The sequence below is a fragment of the Lemur catta genome, chromosome 3, assembly GCF_020740605.2.
Source record: "Lemur catta isolate mLemCat1 chromosome 3, mLemCat1.pri, whole genome shotgun sequence".
In the NCBI taxonomy this organism is placed as follows: Eukaryota; Metazoa; Chordata; class Mammalia; order Primates; family Lemuridae; genus Lemur; species Lemur catta.
In genome coordinates, this window is record NC_059130.1 from 95651061 (window position 1) to 95669357 (window position 18297).

At 39.0% G+C, this 18297-nt stretch overlaps 1 protein-coding gene across 4 annotated transcripts in view; it reads left to right on the forward strand.

The window, feature by feature from the left end:
• The window catches only part of FOXJ3 (forkhead box J3), a 125225-nt gene that overhangs the window by 103733 nt on the left and 3195 nt on the right, over window positions 1-18297 (forward strand). For all 4 annotated transcript variants that reach the window (XM_045545722.1, XM_045545725.1, XM_045545724.1 and 1 more), the window contains 5 exons: window positions 2128-2302; window positions 5865-6281; window positions 9866-9967; window positions 11259-11450; window positions 15964-16071. In XM_045545722.1, the coding sequence (XP_045401678.1) occupies window positions 2128-2302; window positions 5865-6281; window positions 9866-9967; window positions 11259-11450; window positions 15964-16071 (994 nt within the window). The remainder of the gene's footprint in view (window positions 1-2127; window positions 2303-5864; window positions 6282-9865; window positions 9968-11258; window positions 11451-15963; window positions 16072-18297) is intronic.

The window sequence follows — 18297 nt, forward strand, 5'->3', positions numbered from 1 at the left end:
TTAACTGATTAAGAGGTGAATCAAATTAAAGACTCAGTAATGATGAAGTCATTGTATAAAAAGACTAGTTGGAGTGTTGAAGCAAACTAAACAGAGATTTAATGATTTTTAAGTTGCTTTTTAAAATAATTTAAATGTTAAAAATCTTGACCAAAAGAAGTCAAACAACAGAGTATAATATCACAAAATATAATAAAAGGGAAAATTAAAGAAGCACTTAAAGAACTAGGTGACAGTAAGTACTAATGTGTTCATTATGCCAATAAATGTAAGCTTAAACTCCCCTGTTTAAAGCTTAAGCTGAGCATAGTGGCTTGTGCCTGTAATCCTGGCACTTTGCGGAGGCTGAGGTAGGAGGATTGCTTGAGGCCTGGAGTTCAAGACTAGCCTGAGCAAGAGTGAGAGCCCATCTCTACAAAAAATAGAAAAATTAGCAGGGTGTGATGGCACATGCCTGTAGTCCCAGCTACTTGGGAGGCTGAGGCAGGGGGATCACTTGAGCCCAGGCATTCGAGACTGTGGTGAGCTCTGATGGCAGCACTACATTCCAGCAAGGGTGACAGAGGAAGACCCTGTCTCAAATAAATAGATAGATAGATAGGTAAGATAAGATAGATAGACATTGTAGACTGCTGTTTTCATATAATAAGATGTCAAGCGGTCAAGCAGTCCTTAAGCAACAGTGCAGTGGCAGCTGCTGGTTGGGTTTGTCACATATTCATAGATAGAGCCTGTAGGGCCACAGTGAGCCCATGTGGATTGAGATAGTTTTATTACTTATGCAGACTGTATAAGCCGAGCAGCATGGTGTCAGCTTCCTGCATCCTACGCATGGCAGTACCAAGACAGAGGACCAGATGATAGACGACATGAGTAGTGGGTTACTTTGTAATGAAAGAATAAATTCCGTACTGCAGCTAAGCAGTTTTATAACCTGCAGCTGTACCCTAAGGAATAAGGCAGAAAGTTCCATGCCTCACTTAGCCAGGGAAGTAGATGAGAAACTGTTTCTTAGCAACCTCTGGCAAGATAGAGAGGTGGATAAGAAACTACCCCATGGCCACTATCTGCAAGATAGGGAAGGCACATGAGAATTTGCTCCTTATAAAACAGCTTGCCATCCCATGTTCCAGGGGAATCACAGGATGTTCCACCAAGGCTTAGGTCATCCTGCCATGGAGCTTTGCCTGTATGGCCTTTGTGGTGACATATAATGTTGCTAGGGTGCCAACAGTGGAGCCATTCCCCTATGTAAAATTCATATTTTTTCATGTTATTGTAGACTCCTTATGAGCATCATTTTGAATGGCTACAAAAGTTTCTAGTGAGTGTTCATGCCTTAATTTTTCAAAACATTAAGCAAATGGTAATTTACTACCCTTTCATGTAATTGTTAAGAAATTCAGCTGATCATTTTTTATTTATGGTATTTCTGGTTGTGCTGCCTTGAAAGATAATTCTTATTTTTAAGATGTTTTTGGTGCTTTTTTTCCCCCTTGCATAGCTTGAAGCCCTGATCTGTTTTGTCTTCCTCAGAATCTCCTTTGTTTTTTACCTCTTCATTTCTCATTTTTCTTCAATTCATTTAAAAAAAATTTCCCTAAAAATGATGAGTTAGGTTTACTTAAGCTCCTTGTTGCTTTGCACAGTGCCACACATCTGATTCATAGTACTCACATTATTTGAGTTTATATACTTAAAGATTAATTGAATAAATGAAAGAAGTTTTAGTAGCTTCATAGTATAGTGGAGTTTGTGATGAAATTGCTTCTATAGAAATCAAAATGAAGTTTCTACAGAAACTGGGAAGATTCCAAACCTAATTCATCACTTATTTGTATAATCTTGGGCAAATCATTTAACTTCTTTGAACTATTTCCCCTCTTCTGTGAAATGTGGAGGTTAGATTAGTATTTCTGTAGTTCTTTAAGATCCAAGTTAACAGTTTTGCTGTCTCTCCTTTCTTTACGTGTAGCCAACTTAACGGAGGATGGGAAAGCCTAAAACAGAAAAGTTATTTCCTTTGGATTCCAATGTTGGCACTAATATTGTCAGTTATATATTTTATGTAATAAACAAATTATAATGTATAGCCACTGAATTAGTTGTGTTTTCTTTTCATGTTAGGTGACAAACCATCCAGAACCAGTCTCTCAATCATTAACTCCTCAGCAGCAGCCACAGTACAACCTTCCAGAACGAGACAAGCAACTTCTTTTCTCAGAATATAATTTTGAAGATCTTAGTGCCTCATTTCGGAGCCTTTATAAATCAGTTTTTGAGCAGTCACTTAGTCAACAAGGTGAGTTTTTTTATAGCTTTTCTATAACATAGATTTTTATTGAAAAAAGGTTTTAAAATTACTTTTACATAGCAGCTGTTATACTTTCTTAATCTTATATTATCATCATAATTAGAATTGGATGATTACATTATGCCCCATGCCTTGACTACATTGTGTATATATTCCTATCATAGTTCAAAAATGGAAGATAAATTTCATCTTGCATACCTATTCTACTTGGTTATTAGTGGTGTGGAGCATTGTGTTGGAGAATTTTGGCACTGCATCTATGCTGTGTGGGAAAGACTGCCATGATTAATTAGTGATGTTTGGCATGTGAAGTATTTGAGTAGCAAATGTTGCACCATAAGAATAGATGTACCTTGCATTTATTTTGACTGTTATTAGCAAAGATAATAGCTACTGGCATGTGGTAGCACCAAATTTGTGATTGTGTGTGTGGCACTTATACATGGACACGTAAACTAGTGGTAAGCTCTGGGTCATTGTTTTACACACATACTTAAATCAGACTTTATTATTAAAAGTGGTATTAGTTGAGATGCAGTATTGCATCTCAGCCAAATGCTAGATTGTTACTATAATGTGTTCATGTCCCATTAGCTGCTGGTTTAATTTTAATCAGAGTCCTGTGATAGGATCAAAATGTCACATTATCTTTTCTCCACAGAACACTGGTCAGAAATTGTTGGGAATTCTCTTGAAGCATTCCCTAGTTAGTTATTTGGCAGATTAAGTATTTATACCCCATATTTTATTCCTTTCCTGCTGCTATAACAAAATGCCTGAGAATGGGTAATTTATAAACAACAGATATTTATTTTTCATAGTTCTGGAGGTTGGGAAGTCCAAGATCATCGAGCTGGTAGATTTGGTGTCTGGCAAGGCCCCGTTCCTCATAGATGATGCCTTCAAGCTGTGTCCTCATATGGAGCTGAACACTGTGTCCTCACATGGCAGAAGAGATGGCAGGGCAAAAGGGACTAGCTAGTTCCCTTGAGCCCTTTTATAAGGGTACTAATCCCTAATGACCTCCTAAAGGCCTTACCTCTTAATACCATCACCTTATGGTTTAATTTCCAACATATGAATTTTGGAGTGACACATACATTCAAACCATAGCACCCCAACTCAGAGAGTTTACCTGTTCACAGCAGTGAGCAAAATAGACAAAAATTCCTGTCCTTACACAGTTTGCATTTAATACTTGTTGTCAGCTCTGAAAGTTAATAGTGTATACTAATGTTATTTATATTGATGAATATTGATAATATGTACATGAAGTGGCTTTTTCTGGTTAGTTTGGGAGTTTAAAGTAAGATTCATATATTTTCTCAAATTTTGTCTTAAATTTTCTATCTACAAAAGTATGAAAGGAACCTAATAGAAGACTTGGCTAAGCAAGTACAACCTTGATGATCATAATAGAAAAATACTGGCTTTAAATAACAATGGTGACAATTTTTGAAGCCCATAAGTCAATTTCATCACACTACCACAAAAAATAGCATTGGTAGGAATTCTGTGTTCTAGCCTAGGTTCTACCATAAAGTCAACTGAGTTAAATAACTTCACCTCTCTGGACCTCAGTGTCCCGATTTGTACAATGAAGATGATTAGACTAGATCAGTGGTTTTTCAAATTGTTCTCTTCAGAGCCCTTGGCTTTTATAAAGGTATTTTATTTTATGTTATGTTATTTATCTTTTTTAAGAGACAGGGGTCTCTCTCTATTGCCCAGGCTGGAGTACAATGGCATCATCATAGCTCATTGCAGCCTCCAACTCCTGGGGCGTCCTCCTGCCTGAGCCTCCCAAGTAGCTAGGTCTATAGGCACACACCACTACACTTGGCTAATTTTAAAATTTTTTATAGAGGTGGGGATCTCACCATGTTGCCTAGGCTGGTCTTGAACACTTGGCCTCAAGCAATCCTCCTGCCTTGGCTTCCCAAAGTGCTGAGATTACAGGTGTGAGCCACTATGTCTGGCAATTTTATTTTATTTAAAAATAATTTGAGATTAAAAATGTTGGTATAAATCATACATTGTTTCCCTCTTAAAATGCTAGGTTTTGGGCCGGGTGCAGTTGCTCAGGCCTGTAATCCCAGCACTTTGGGAGGCCAAGGTGGATGGATCACTTGAGGCCAGGAGTTCAAGACCAGCCTGGGCAACATGGCAAGACCCCATCTCTACAAAAAATAACAAAATACAGCCAAATATGATAGTGCATGCATGTAATCCCAGCTATTCTGGAGGCTGAGGCAGGTGGATTGCTTGAGGCTGGGAGTTGGAGGTTATAGTAAGGTGTGATCATACCACTGCACTCCAGTCTGGGCAATGGAGTGAGACCTTATCGCGCCAAAAAAAAAAAAAAAAAAAAAACCACACAAAAACTAGGATTTTATTGGAAATAGATAATGCGATTACTGCTTTCTTTCATCTTACTGTAATTACCCTGTAGATTCCCTATAAATGACAGTTTTCCAGGGCCAAGGCAAGAACTGTTACTAATTCTTCTACCTGTAAAAACTTAAGTTTTAAGGTTATCTTACAGTGTACTCAAATACATTTTTACTATTAATGACAAATATGAGAATAATTTTATCTTTTTTGCAAAGTTTGTTTTATTGACTGACACTATCTTCTGGGGTTTTCTTTTTCATTTAATGAAATTTTTTAACATTAGGCACTTCTGGCCTAATCACTATCATAGCGTCTAACATTTACTGAGCTCATCCTGCATTTTGCACTTGCATTATGGCATTTAATCCTCACAATGACTCTGTGAAGTAAGTGCTGTTATCCACCCCATTTGTACTTGAGGTAATTGTAGCTTAGTATGTAAGTGGCAGTGCAGAGACTATAATCTCCTACTTGCTGATACTATAAAGTTTGCACTTTTAACCCCTAAACTGTATACGTATTAAGAATGTTCCATAAGAGTAATACAAAAGAATAGTGGAGATGGATGCCTTGTTTTGCTTAGTCATAAGGATCCTAGCCATTTTGGCCTTAAAGTTTTTGGAGTAGTCAATGATAAGAGATCAGAAATAACTGGGCTTTATTTCTCCCCACTTCTTCTGTCAAAGCCTTGGTTTTCATGCCTATAGAGAACCGTTCTGAGTGTGACCCAACACCTTTTTCACTTTTTTCCTACCGTTTACTTATCTCTTTCAGTACTCAATTCAGTTGTTGTCTGTTTAAGGAAGGCTTCTTTATATCTCGATCCCCTTATAGCTGAACAGGCAAGGAACACAGTTTCCATAATCTTCTGTATACTTTTGCTTTAGTACTTATATTTTTGGACATAATCTTGTTAAATGTCTGTCTCCTCCACTAGACCATGTGCTATTTGAGAGTGGGGGATAATGTTTCTGACTCTCCTCAGGAACCTCAGAGCCCAGTGTATAGTGGATGTTCCATAAACACTTGTTAAACTGAACCATGTTGCTTCTTGACAACATATACTTTTGCTCTGTAAATAATTTTACAAATGTTTGTCATAAAATACAACTGAAATCTGACCATAAATGATCTTACTCTCTCTGGCTGTTTTTAGGTTTGATGAACATCCCTTCTGAATCTTCCCAGCAGTCCCACACTTCATGTTCCTATCAGCACTCTCCTAGCAGTACAGTGAGCTCTCACCCACACAGCAACCAAAGCAGCCTGTCCAACAGTCATGGCAGTGGCCTCAACACCACAGGCAGTAATTCGGTTGCACAAGTCTCACTGTCCCACCCCCAGATGCACACACAGCCGTCTCCACATCCACCCCATCGACCGCATGGTTTACCACAGCATCCACAGCGTCCCCAGCACCCAGCACCGCACCCACAGCAACACAGCCAGCTCCAGTCCCCTCACCCCCAGCACCCCTCTCCACATCAACACATACAGCACCATCCGAACCATCAGCATCAGACGTTAACACATCAGGCACCCCCACCCCCACAACAGGTATCCTGTAATTCTGGTAAGTTTTTGTCTCCTGGCTTGTGTTTGGCTAACTATGAATTAGGATCTTGGGGCTCATGTAATATTTACTACCAAAACCTATTTCTGCCTCCTTTTTTGCTTCCTTGCTCTAATCCTATAGTTGTAATTCATTTTTAATCCACAGAGTGTCCTGGAGATTTTCTTGATGAAAATTTATTGTGGCAACATAGGCAAACTCAGCAACCCTTGCAGGTTTTGGTTTTAGCTCGTTTTGTCCTTCTGCCCATTGGAAGTGTTTTTGTGAGCATTTTAAAGGAGAGTGGAGTACACTGTCTGTCTGCATTCTCTTGTGATGCAGTGTGGTATAGGAGAAAGCATAGTTTTATGTTGGAAAAGACCTATATTTGAATCCTCATTATGGCTCTTACGATCTTGGGCAAATTATTTAACTTCTTTTAGCCTGTTATTTTCTCATCTGTATAAATGGAACTAAAATACTGTGGTATACAGTGTTAGGATCATATTGAGAATACAAATATGAAATGCCTAGACTAGTGCTTTGTATTTAAGTATTCATGAATATTCCCCATCTTTTTTTCTTTGCTTATTCCTGCCAAGTGTTTCATCTCAGAATGATAGATTGCAAAGGAAGAAAATGTTCTTCATATCCTGCTAAAAAAAAAAAAAATCTGTTGCTCTTAAGATAGATCTTGGTGGTTTCTGGTGAGGTGCTTAACTGACATTGCTTGCAGGCCAGTCTTTGCACTATGGAACTCCAGGTTGGTGCCATGGACTTTAAAACTACAAAATGAATGGGGTTCCTTAGAGTGGTACAAAATATAAGTCCTTCCCTCAGTTTGCCTGGCTGTCCACTTACCAACCATGTCACTGATGAAACTTTTATCCTGGAGGGAAGATTTCTAAATACTAGACAGTGCTAGTTGTTATTCACCAATTAAAAATTGATAGTTGTTTCAGGCACTTAGACTGTTGTCAAGGAAACGAGCTTTAGATAGTGCATACTGTCTCTTATAATTGTGACTTTACTATAACACTTAAATTTTTCTGGAGCTGTTTTGTTATTTATTAAATGGAAAACATAATGTAAGTTTTGGGGAGAATTAAATAACATAAAATGCATAGATGTGTACCTGGAATTTAGTCAGTCTTTGATAAGGGTTAATGTCATACCCCCTCTCTTTCTCATAATCACTCATGAAGTTGTTTGAATTAAAATTTTAAATTAAAGCTGTCTTTATAGTATTTTTTTCATACTGTTTGTGTTGTTTTACCAAAACAACAAAATTTAATGCATATCTTGAAAATAAACAGATATTTAAATTTTTTGTTTAACAATTGATTTTATTTTCTTGGTTGCAATTTCTAAGTAGGTTCTAGAATTAAACTGAAAATTATATATAGTTCCTGCCTTGATGGAATATTTCCTAAACATTTTGAAATGATTTTTAGAGGTATGCCTAGGTAAAAGTTACATAATAATAGAGTTTAAATTGTTTTAGTATTAATTCAGTCACTGCTGCCTCCCTTTAAATAGCAATATGTTCTTCAGAAATTTAAGCCTATTAATATGATTTTAGGAATTGACTTATGAACAGGGTGTCAGTGTAAGTCTGTAGTGCTCTGGTCATACCTTTCTTTTCCTTAAGTCTAATGATTTCTAGGGGAGAAAGAAGTATATTTAGAGCTGAAAATAACTCATGATGTGCCCTTATTGGTCTGTTACACAAATGGTAGCTTTCCAGAGAAGGAAAATAGACTTCTACCTTGGGAAGTTAGGAATAATCATTGTGGTTATGATAATAATTCATCTTTGTGAATTATACACTTATTTATTGAGACTAAGCAGGTTGTCTTTAACTGGGAAGAATGGAGGGAACAGGGAATGAATGGAAGGAATAGAAGTTTGAGTGCCTGTTATATACTAGGCAGTTTAGATATTTTATCACATATTATCCTCCCAAATCAAGTATAAATTATCACATTTTATAGATAGGAAAAGTACAGCTCAAAGAACTTGAGCAATTTGCTCAAGATCACTCTAATAAGTGGTAGAACTGAGGTTTATATCCTGACTTTGAAGCTTGTAACACCAGTTATTCTAAAAGGACTAAAATTAGCAGATACTAACTGAGTAGGTAGGATTTATTCACCTACTCTCTGCAGTTTGCTTTATTTTTGTTGGCCAAGTCAGCATTTATTAACAGAGCCTCCTTACTCTCCTACCTATCCCTAACAACAACAAAAAATTAGTTGTGACAAGAGTGCCCTAGTTCCTTGGCATAATTCCATGTACTACCCTGGGCCTTTGACTACCTGAGTTGTGTTTACCTCAGGAGATCTAGATTCTAATACTGCTTGGACTATTTTATTACCTAAAATATGATTAAGGTGACTTTAGTCATATAATTTGAACCTTGGTTTCCTTATCTATGAAGTTCTTCCTGTACTAGAGGATCTGAATCTGGTAGACATGCATGTTTGTGGCTTGTTTGGGGCATTAGTTTAACATCCACCCCCCCACCCCCAACAAATTTCTTCCTAAATTGTGAGTTGGTTGAGGGCAGGGTCATGTTGTCTCTAGTTAAGTTTTTATTTAAAAAACCTACAATTGGCAGACTTTTATAAATCAAGTAGCCAGTAGTTGATACAGCTAAGAGTTATCTGTGATGTAGCAAAAAACTCTTTTTTTACTTTTTACCTTCATCCATCCAGGGGTGATCCTACAAACAGCAACTTGGCAGCAATTGCTGAATAGAGGATTTTCTTCCTCCATTCAGCGCTGTCTCATTGAGGGCAACTCTTGCCCTATGGACCCTAACTGGTGACCACTTTGCTTATATACAAACTATGGAAGTTTTAAATTCTTCTGATGATGTCACATCAGATGATACCATTCCTGACTAGAAATTCCCTGACCCGGATTCATCAATATTTCTTACAGATGTCTCAGCCCTCTTCTTCACTACTTTGGCAGGAGGACTGTGTTAAATTTCTCTCTTCTAAGGTTGCCTTGTAAGAAGCATCCTTGTAAGGAGCATCTTATTATATGATCTAATTTACATCCCTTAATTTAGTCCATTAAATTATACTGTGCATTGCTTCTAAATGTGAACTTGTCTCTATAATTTATGAAGAGCGTATCTTTTAAGGTCATAATAAGACGGGAAAATGAACTTTGTATAGGGGGAAATATACTGATTTGCATGACTTTTCCTGCCTGCTCATTTACTTGTACTATACAAATGTAAGTAGCAGTATCAGTTTGACATTATTAGGTGATGTGGCAATTTGCAAGCTGCCAGACAAGAGGTTATAGAAGACCTGGATTCAAGGCATAGGTTCATCAGGGTGACCTTGCTAAGTTATACCACCTCTCTGGGTTCAGTTTCTTTTATTTGTAATATGCAGAGAAATAATACCCTTCTGCCTGTCTCAGAGAAGATTGCCCCAACACATGATATAATTGGTACAACTTCCCCTGTAAGGCTGGACAAGGATCAGCCAATGTCAGGAATCAGGCCAGCTCATTGTCTTCCCTTAACATACATTTCACCCTTTCATGAGCCAAGAATTAAAGTACTGTCACTGTTATTTTTACAGGTGTTTCAAATGATTGGTATGCAACACTTGATATGCTAAAAGAAAGTTGTCGAATTGCCAGCAGTGTTAATTGGTCAGACGTAGACCTTTCACAGTTTCAAGGTGAGTATTGGTTCCTTTTGACATATAACCAAATACACAATGATCCTATTTTCTCTGGTAGATAAGTTTCTTTGTAGAAATAAATATATCGTTATGTAGTTTCTGTTGGAGTTGGTAGTATGCTTAGAAACATAGTTTGCAGAGTTATGCTGTAGGTAGCTCTAGAGCTCAGGTAAGGCTTCTTGTAGGAGGAGGCTGGGCTGCTTGTGGGAGCCTAGATGGAGGCACCCACATTGACCCTGCATGGTGGTTGGCATTTTCTCCTGAGCCCCTTGGTTGGCATCTTTCTCCCCGATCTGGGGATGAGGGCTGGTTTAGGAAAGTAGCTAGAAATGTTTGAGGTGGCCTCCCCCAAACTAAATCCAAGTATTTGTCTACTATCATTTCTCTCTCTGGGCCTCAGTAACAACCACCACCACCATTCACCTCTCCACACCCGTGTTCCGTGGCCCTTTCGACTTGCTGCTTTGGTGCAAAGTGGGGGTGGTGGTTATGGGTTGGGGAGCCAGAGGAGTGATTAAACTCTTGTGGTTTTGGAGTCAGAGGGCTTTACCTTTAACTGGCTGTGAGGCCTCCCAGTTTGAAAATTGATCTTTTGTTAAACATGCTTCCCTACCAGGATGGAATTAAGATGACCCTAAGGTAATCAGCGTAGCTCCAGACACTTAGAAAGCCCTCAGCAGTGTTTGTTGCTGGTGCTTTTACCCTCTGGGCTGGCCTGGGCTGCCAGGGCAGGGTGCCACAGCCTCCAGCAATTCTTTGCCTCTTTTCTGGCCTCCCCACCGCCCCCCCCCATGCATCCTTGCTGCCCTCTGTTCTGAGTCCCCAAGTCTCTGTACCCATCTCCTTCCCATCCTGCCCCTCTGTCACCACCCTCTTGACCTGTGAAGGTTGAGTGAGTAGTAGGTGCTAAGTCCTGAGCCTGCTTTCTCTACAGGTCACCTTGCCCCATCTCACCCTGCTGCACCTCTGCCTCCTAAAAACAAACAAACACCCTCCCACCCCCCTCCCGCAAAACCCCTAACACCTTGTAAAATTCCTAATAAAGAGTTTTGGCCGGTTGGCATTGCAGAGGGTCACAGACAAGAGTTCTGAAAGAAATTTGGCCACATTTAAAAGAATTAAGCTTTGAATAATTTTAAAACATCATTCTTCATTGCATAGGCAAAATCACTACTGTAATTCAGAATGAGCCAGTGGAAATTGTGAGGGCTGAAAAAAATTATATCTTGCTATTTTCTTTGCAGTATTTGCAGAACTGTACTAACTGTTTCTAATGCTTTCCTCATAGGTCTGATGGAGAGTATGAGACAGGCAGACCTCAAGAACTGGTCTTTAGATCAGGTTCAGTTTGCTGATCTCTGTTCTTCTCTTAATCAGTTCTTTACACAAACTGGCCTTATTCACTCACAGAGTAATGTCCAGCAAAATGTTTGTCATGGTGCCATGCATCCAACCAAACCTTCCCAACACATTGGAACAGGTATGTGCTTAGCTATTGTCTTGATTTTCTTTTGCTCTTTCATATGAAATTTAGTAACTGTCTAAGGCAACTTGATATGTCAGTTATGGTGACAGCGATCCATTTACATCTTTTTTATTTGTAAGAAATGAATGAAAGCAAATAATTTATGGTGTCACTTAGAAAAATTGACATAGACTGTTTTTCTGTTGTGATTTATATGATTGTTTTATTATTTACAACTAACTTCACTTCGTGATCTTTAACCTTTTATTAAGTTATCAAACAAATAAATGTCTTAAAGTTATTTATGTTTTTATAAGGACATAGGAAGTTATATCAGCTTAAATTTGCACAGATTTGAAACGGAAATCAAAATGTATGTCTTCTAAGAATGCAAAACAAAATTCAACAAAGTTCAAAGTTTACTTGAAGAGTAGACATAATGGTAAATAGTCTCACTGATATTTTATCTAGACCCATAATATCTGCTGTGTATTTTTTATCTCACTTTCTTTCTCTACTCTTTACCCTTGTAGCCACGTCTTCTACTCTGATTGCAGTGCTCACATTTTTCTGCAGGAATTTCATACCCAAGTTATTTCTCTCTTTATTTTAATTCCTTGCCTTCTGTTATCTCCAAGTGTACTTCTTTACTGTGTGTCTCTTCTCTATCCTGAGTGGCTTCCTTTAACCATTATCCTATCTTATTTCATTTCTTTTGTCCACCTGCATTCTCAAGATCATCATTCTGAGTGTGAATCTCTTTTCAGGAAATCTTAATTTCAATTTTGTGACCTAAACCTAAGAAAGCTCTGTTGTGTACCTTTTGTTTGGTCTTGGAACTTGGTCGTTTGGTCATGGAAAAAGCACTGTCCATCTGCTGTTGTCCTCTGTCAGAGTGGCCAAGGACCCCTTCTAGATTCTCTATGGACTGAGAGCCTGAGTTATTTTCCTAGAAAAGCTGTTTGTTCCTAGATGTCTATGGTCATTTGACCTTGATTATTTGGTTCTGGTGTTCTGTGATTCTGTTAATTTTTCTGTCCTCTTTCCTTTATATTGCCAGGGCCATCCTTCTCTCAAGGGTTCCCACAACTCCTTTCTCAATGTACTCTAGTCACAGCCTATCAAAGGTAGAAGAACTGTAGTTTTTCTTTAGTGTTTATTCAACTCTTCCAACTCTCACTGTTCCCTTTCATCCTTTCCTTCTGACTTAAAGGCACTTGAGCCAGGCCTGGCCTGCCAAGCCACGCCTCTGACAGCACTTCTTCAGTGAACAGTTCTGTTGCTCCATGTATCCATCACCTCATGCCCACTGATGTCTATTTACAGATATTCAGATTATTTCTTACATGTCCACCCTGCTGCTGCTTGTTTTAAGTGCCTCTTTCTGTCATTCTTTTTTTCTCTTTCTTACATCCCTATACATTAAATCCATTCAGATATCTCACTTCCCTCATCTCTACACCCCAGTAATTCTTTGCCACATTTTCTTAGAAATGTAGTACAAGAGGGGACTTCAGAGAGCTGTTAATTTTATCCTTTTATTTAACAGTTAAGGAAATTGTGATACAGGGAAGAAAGTACCTTGCCCAAAGTTATAAATTTTATTTGGGTATAGGTGTTGACTCCCAGTATATAGCCTCTCCATATCCTTCAAACCTTTCCTGTCATTCTTGTCTCTAAAGCTCCCCGTTTTGGTGAACACCTCTTTGAGCTCCTTAGAGACTCCAGAAATTAGTGGTGTGTAGTATGTTAGTGTGGAAGAGGGAAGGAGAGAAGGGTGTTACAGAACACAGTTTCTCACCTGTGATTTTACTCTCTCACAGGTAAAATCATTTTACCTGTGTTTACAATTTAAGTCTTCTAGCTATGCTATTCTTATTTGATGTTCTCTTTAAAAGTCTTTAGATATAGGTAGGTGTGCATTCATTCAGCAGACATTTGTACCATTTCTGTGCCTGGCTATGTATTGGGCATTAGGAATAAAATAATGACTCTATAATAGCCCCTGTCTCAAAGAGCTCACAGCCTGATGGGCGAGACAGGTCCATCAAGAAGTACAGTATATTGAGGGCTACGCTTCTACCTTCTATCAGAGGGTGTAAGCGCAAAGAGAATTCAGAGATAGGAACTTAATCCTCATTATTTATGACCCTATCTCCTGCCCCGCCTTCCTCCATCCCCCATGCTCTAATACTACCAGTCTCCCTGCTGTTTTTCAAATATACTGGGTGGCACGCACCACTTACCCGGGCCTTGTACTTGCAGTTTCCTCTGTCTGGAGTGTTCTTTTCCCAGATGGACGCATGATGCACATCTTCATCTCTTTCAAGTTTTGTTTCTCAAAAAATACCTGCTCAAGGGATGCCTTCATTGACCATCCTGTATACCCAAAGCCCAGCACTCATTGTCTCCTCCCTCTGCTTTATTTTTCTCCATAGCGTGTTAACATGCTATTTAAATTACTTTCTTTGCCCCTATCCTGCCTCCCCAAGAATATGTGCCAAAAAAGCAGAGAGTTTGTTTTTTCATTGCTATATCCCTGGTGCGTAGTGCTATATTCCTCATACATAAATACTTATTGGATGAAGAGAGTCTGCTTTCAATAAATAAATTGTATGATTAGGTTTTTAATTCTCATGACTATATTTTAAATGTTATAGAGTCTCAAAAACCTTTGGAAACTGCATTGGAAGCTAATTTCTTGCATAGGAAGTGCAAGCAGCCACTCTCAGACTCTATATTGAGAACATGGGGAAAAAATGAGAACTAATAGGAATTTCTGTATGAAAATAAAACTGCTAGGAATGTGACAGAATTTCAAAGAGTTAAGTCTTTTTAATGTAGATATTTGTTTAGTCCCATAATCCTTCTCTAATTCTTACCCCCTCTTCCTTTAAAAGGTAAGAATTACTAAGCCATAAAAGAGAAATGAAAAAAGAAATATAAAAAAAGATTAATCCCCAATAAAAGTCAGTTATATCTTTTGATTGTGACTTGAACTCTAAGGTTGTGTAGAATGAAAGTTGAGATTTTGTAGGAAAGAGGCTGGGAAGTTGTTGGTGTATCAGTGACCGTATTACTGTGAATGTTATGGTCCCTCCAGCCTGGTGTAGTCTTTTGGAAGTGCACGAGCCATGCGTGTGGAGGCTGATCAGCACGTGGGGACAGGATTGTTTCCCCCACAAGAATATCAGAACAGTAGCTTAGTACAACTTTTCTCCTCTCTTTTCTTCCTAAATCATCAATATGGTTAGTTGGTCAAAGAGTTCAGTTCTGACTGTAAACTTTATTATAAAAAGGCATGTTACCTTGGGAAGCTGCAACTGGGGGTCAGAAGTCTTGGCTTCTGTGCGTGGTTCTGTCTCATTTCCTCTCTGGTCTTATTTCCCCATCTACATGGACAGGGGGAGGGTTGGAGTAGATCAAAGCTTGGAAGGGACCAAGTACAGAAGTGCCCTCACTTTAAAGGGGAAGATTTTTCTTCCTGTTCTAGTTTCCTCTGGGAAAATGGTTGCTGTGTTTTAGTTTCATTACAGTATTGCTAGAATTCAAGTGTAATCTGTGCAAAAAACTAGAAAACCTTAGAGTAATAGCCTTTCCAAAATCCCAGATGTTCCTTACAATTTGAACCAGTTTTATGGTCCTTCCCCATGAGTTATTGGGGGAGTGGTCATGATGTTTTTTTCTTCCCTATTTTACATTATGATGCAACATAATTGACATTTTAGAGGTGTTGGAATTGATGGCTCCTGTTAATAAATATTAAGGACCTTCTTTTTTTTTTTTTAACAAAGGAAAGCCCATCAGGCTAATATTAAGGACCTTCTGAAATACCATTTGAATGAGATCTGTATTTCCCACCTCCTCACTACAAAATAATACATTTTTAATCACCTTTGCTTGGTGTAGCTCTTTTACCTTGTGCAGATCTCTTCTGTTACTTTGTGCCTCCCAGCCACTTTGTTAATCATCGAGGGCCCACGTGGTTAGACCTGCTTTGAGGGCGAGAAAATCAGGGCAATAGAGAAACAGGTGATGTAGAAAGAGCCCATGAGTTAGGAGATCTGGATTCTAGTCCTCGCCCTGTCAAACTAATGTGTCTTTGGGCAAGTCAGGTTTAGCCTTTCTGAGTTTCAGTTGCATCATCTGTAAAATGGGGATAATAATTCCTGTCTTGCCTTCCTTGTGGGCTTCATGAGAGGATCCGATGAAGTAATGGATATGAAAATACTTTTGAACTTAGCAAGGTATATGACAACAACAGTAGACATGCTGTGAGCTTACACTTAGTAGCAGCACCAGAATTAGTACCAGTGTGCTCACAGTCAGCCTGACACTCTGTTCAAAAGGCCAGCACCACGTTTTGGCAGAGTTCTAGTGTCTGAAGGTATAATTTTTCCTTCCTTCTTTCTCCTCATTGTACATGCTTAATTTACTTTTAGGTAACAATTCTGTTAAGATTTTAATGCTCAACTTGTTTTACTTATGGTAACATATTTTCCCTGTCTCTGCTTTTTAATCTGATTAGGAAATTTGTACATAGATTCTAGGCAAAATCTCCCTCCTTCAGTGATGCCACCCCCTGGTTATCCTCATATCCCACAGGCACTCAGCACTCCAGGAACAACTATGGCAGGTAACTGTGTGTGTGTGTGTGTGTGTTGTAGTTGGTATACAGAATTTAATATTGAAAAATTCATGTATCCCAGCAATGAATGAGGCTGCCTCAGGAAGGAGAGAACTAAGTCCCTGTTAAGGGTGTCTGGGATGCAGAATCTGGACAGCCACTTGATACCAGTTCTGGGTGAAGGGATTCAAGCATTAGTTGGCGTTTGGACTGTAGGACCTGAAGTCCCTTTTAGCCCAGGATGCTATTATTCTAATTATTGCGCTGCCTTTCTAAGAGGTCTAGGGACATAGAGCTGTCTTAGGGTCTTTAGGTATTTTTGAGGATATTTGACTTTGATAGGACTTTTTGAGGAACCTACTTTGATTATTAGCTCCTATAGATTCTGCTCCATTCATTCCATTGGAGTTCCCCCAGCTATAGTTTCCAGGGAAGTACCTTATAGAGGAGGTAAGTTTTGGGAGTTACTACTTCATATACTTTTACCCCTAGGTTCCTAAATGTAAGATAAGTTGCATTTAGCCAGGGGAATAGGGCATATTGTTAGAGTTGGAAAAGGGTCTTGGGGGGATCACCTATGTGAGGAAATAGAGGCTCAGAAGGAGAGATATCTTGCTCAGGTCACCCAGTTTGGTAAGTAGGTAAAGACTCAAACCCTAGTGTCTGTATTCAAAGTCCATTGTTTTTTTCACATACCACACGACCCTTTACTTGGGCTATCTGAGGAAAAGACAAAAAAGAAATGGGGGGGTGGGTGTGAGTTTAAAACTCTGAAAGAACCGTGTGCCAGACAGTAGTGAAGGAAGAGTTGGGACCAAGTGACATGTCCATTGCTAAAGGGGAAGGAATGTAACCTGTTGTGAGTGCTCACTAGTAATTTGTAGGTAGCCTGGTAACTTAAGACTCGGGAGCCAGATTGCCAGCATTTGAATCCTGGCGCTTTGCCATTTTAATGGCTGTGTGATGTTGGGCAAGCTACCTAACCCTCCTCCCTCAGCTTCCCTGTCTGTAAAAGGGGGCAAATAATACTACCTGACTCCTAGGACTGTTGGGATTAAATGAGGATTTATATGTAAATTATGTAAATTAGTGCCTGACCCACAGTATGGAATTTGTAAGTTTTTGTTAAATAAATCAAAGAAATACTGTATTTCTGTCATACTGTGATATACTGAAAACTTTAGCATTTTGTAAAATTGTAATAATAAAATATTTCAGGGCTTATGAGAAAAATAATATTAGCAGCAGACTACTTGAAATTTTGTGATCAGAGTACTAACAAAACAATAATAATCCAGTAAAAAATTCCACAACATTTAAAAGGATATGCTTCATTCCTAATAAAAGAATGAATTCTACAAGTAAATATCAGTCTCTAAAAAAAAGTGAAGCTGGCTTAGAAGGGGGTCTGTCAAGATAAGGAGACACGGGCATAATGCATCAAAATTGGGGGGCACAGGCTGGACACAGTGTCTCACGCCTGTAATCCCAGTGCTTTGGGAGGATAAGGTGGGAGGATCACTTGAGCCCAGGAGTTTGAGACCAACCTGGCAACATAGTAAGACCCATCTCTACCAAAAATAAAAAAAACAATTAGCTAGTTGGGGTGGCAGGTGCCTGTAGTCCTAGGGGAGGCTGATGTGGGAGGATCCCCTGAGCCCAGGAGTTCAGGGTTGCAGTGAGGTGTGATCAGGCCACTGCACTCCAGCCTGGGTGACAGAGTGAGATGCTGTCTCATTAATTAATTAATTAATAATGAAGGGAAAGAGGGAAGAAAAGGAAAAAGCTGTCGGGGAGCACAAACAGCATATGGCCAAACTGATGCAAGAAGAAGAAGAGCATGGGGAGGGTGTGCATTGTGCACTCAGCTGTGTTTCTCCGTGGTTTAGTGTGTTCCCTGTATTGATGTTCTCACTTGCTGTTACTTGGTGGCACAGAAATTAACTTGCTGGGGAAAATTCAGTATGACCCAGTGTGATTTCTTTGGGATACTGCCATCATTCTCCTTGTTTACCATTCTTACGTGAGCCAGTTCATGTTACTGAAACATGTATTGGAGCAGAACAGACTGTGAGAGAAATGGTTGCATCAGCACTTTTCTTATGCCTTCCTCACTGCAGCCTGGTAGGGAAGGGAGTGTGGGTTTTGGAGTCAATTGAACTGACTTGACTTTGCCCTCTACTAGCGATATGTAACTTTGGGTAACTTGCTCATTCTCTTAAACCCTATCTCCAT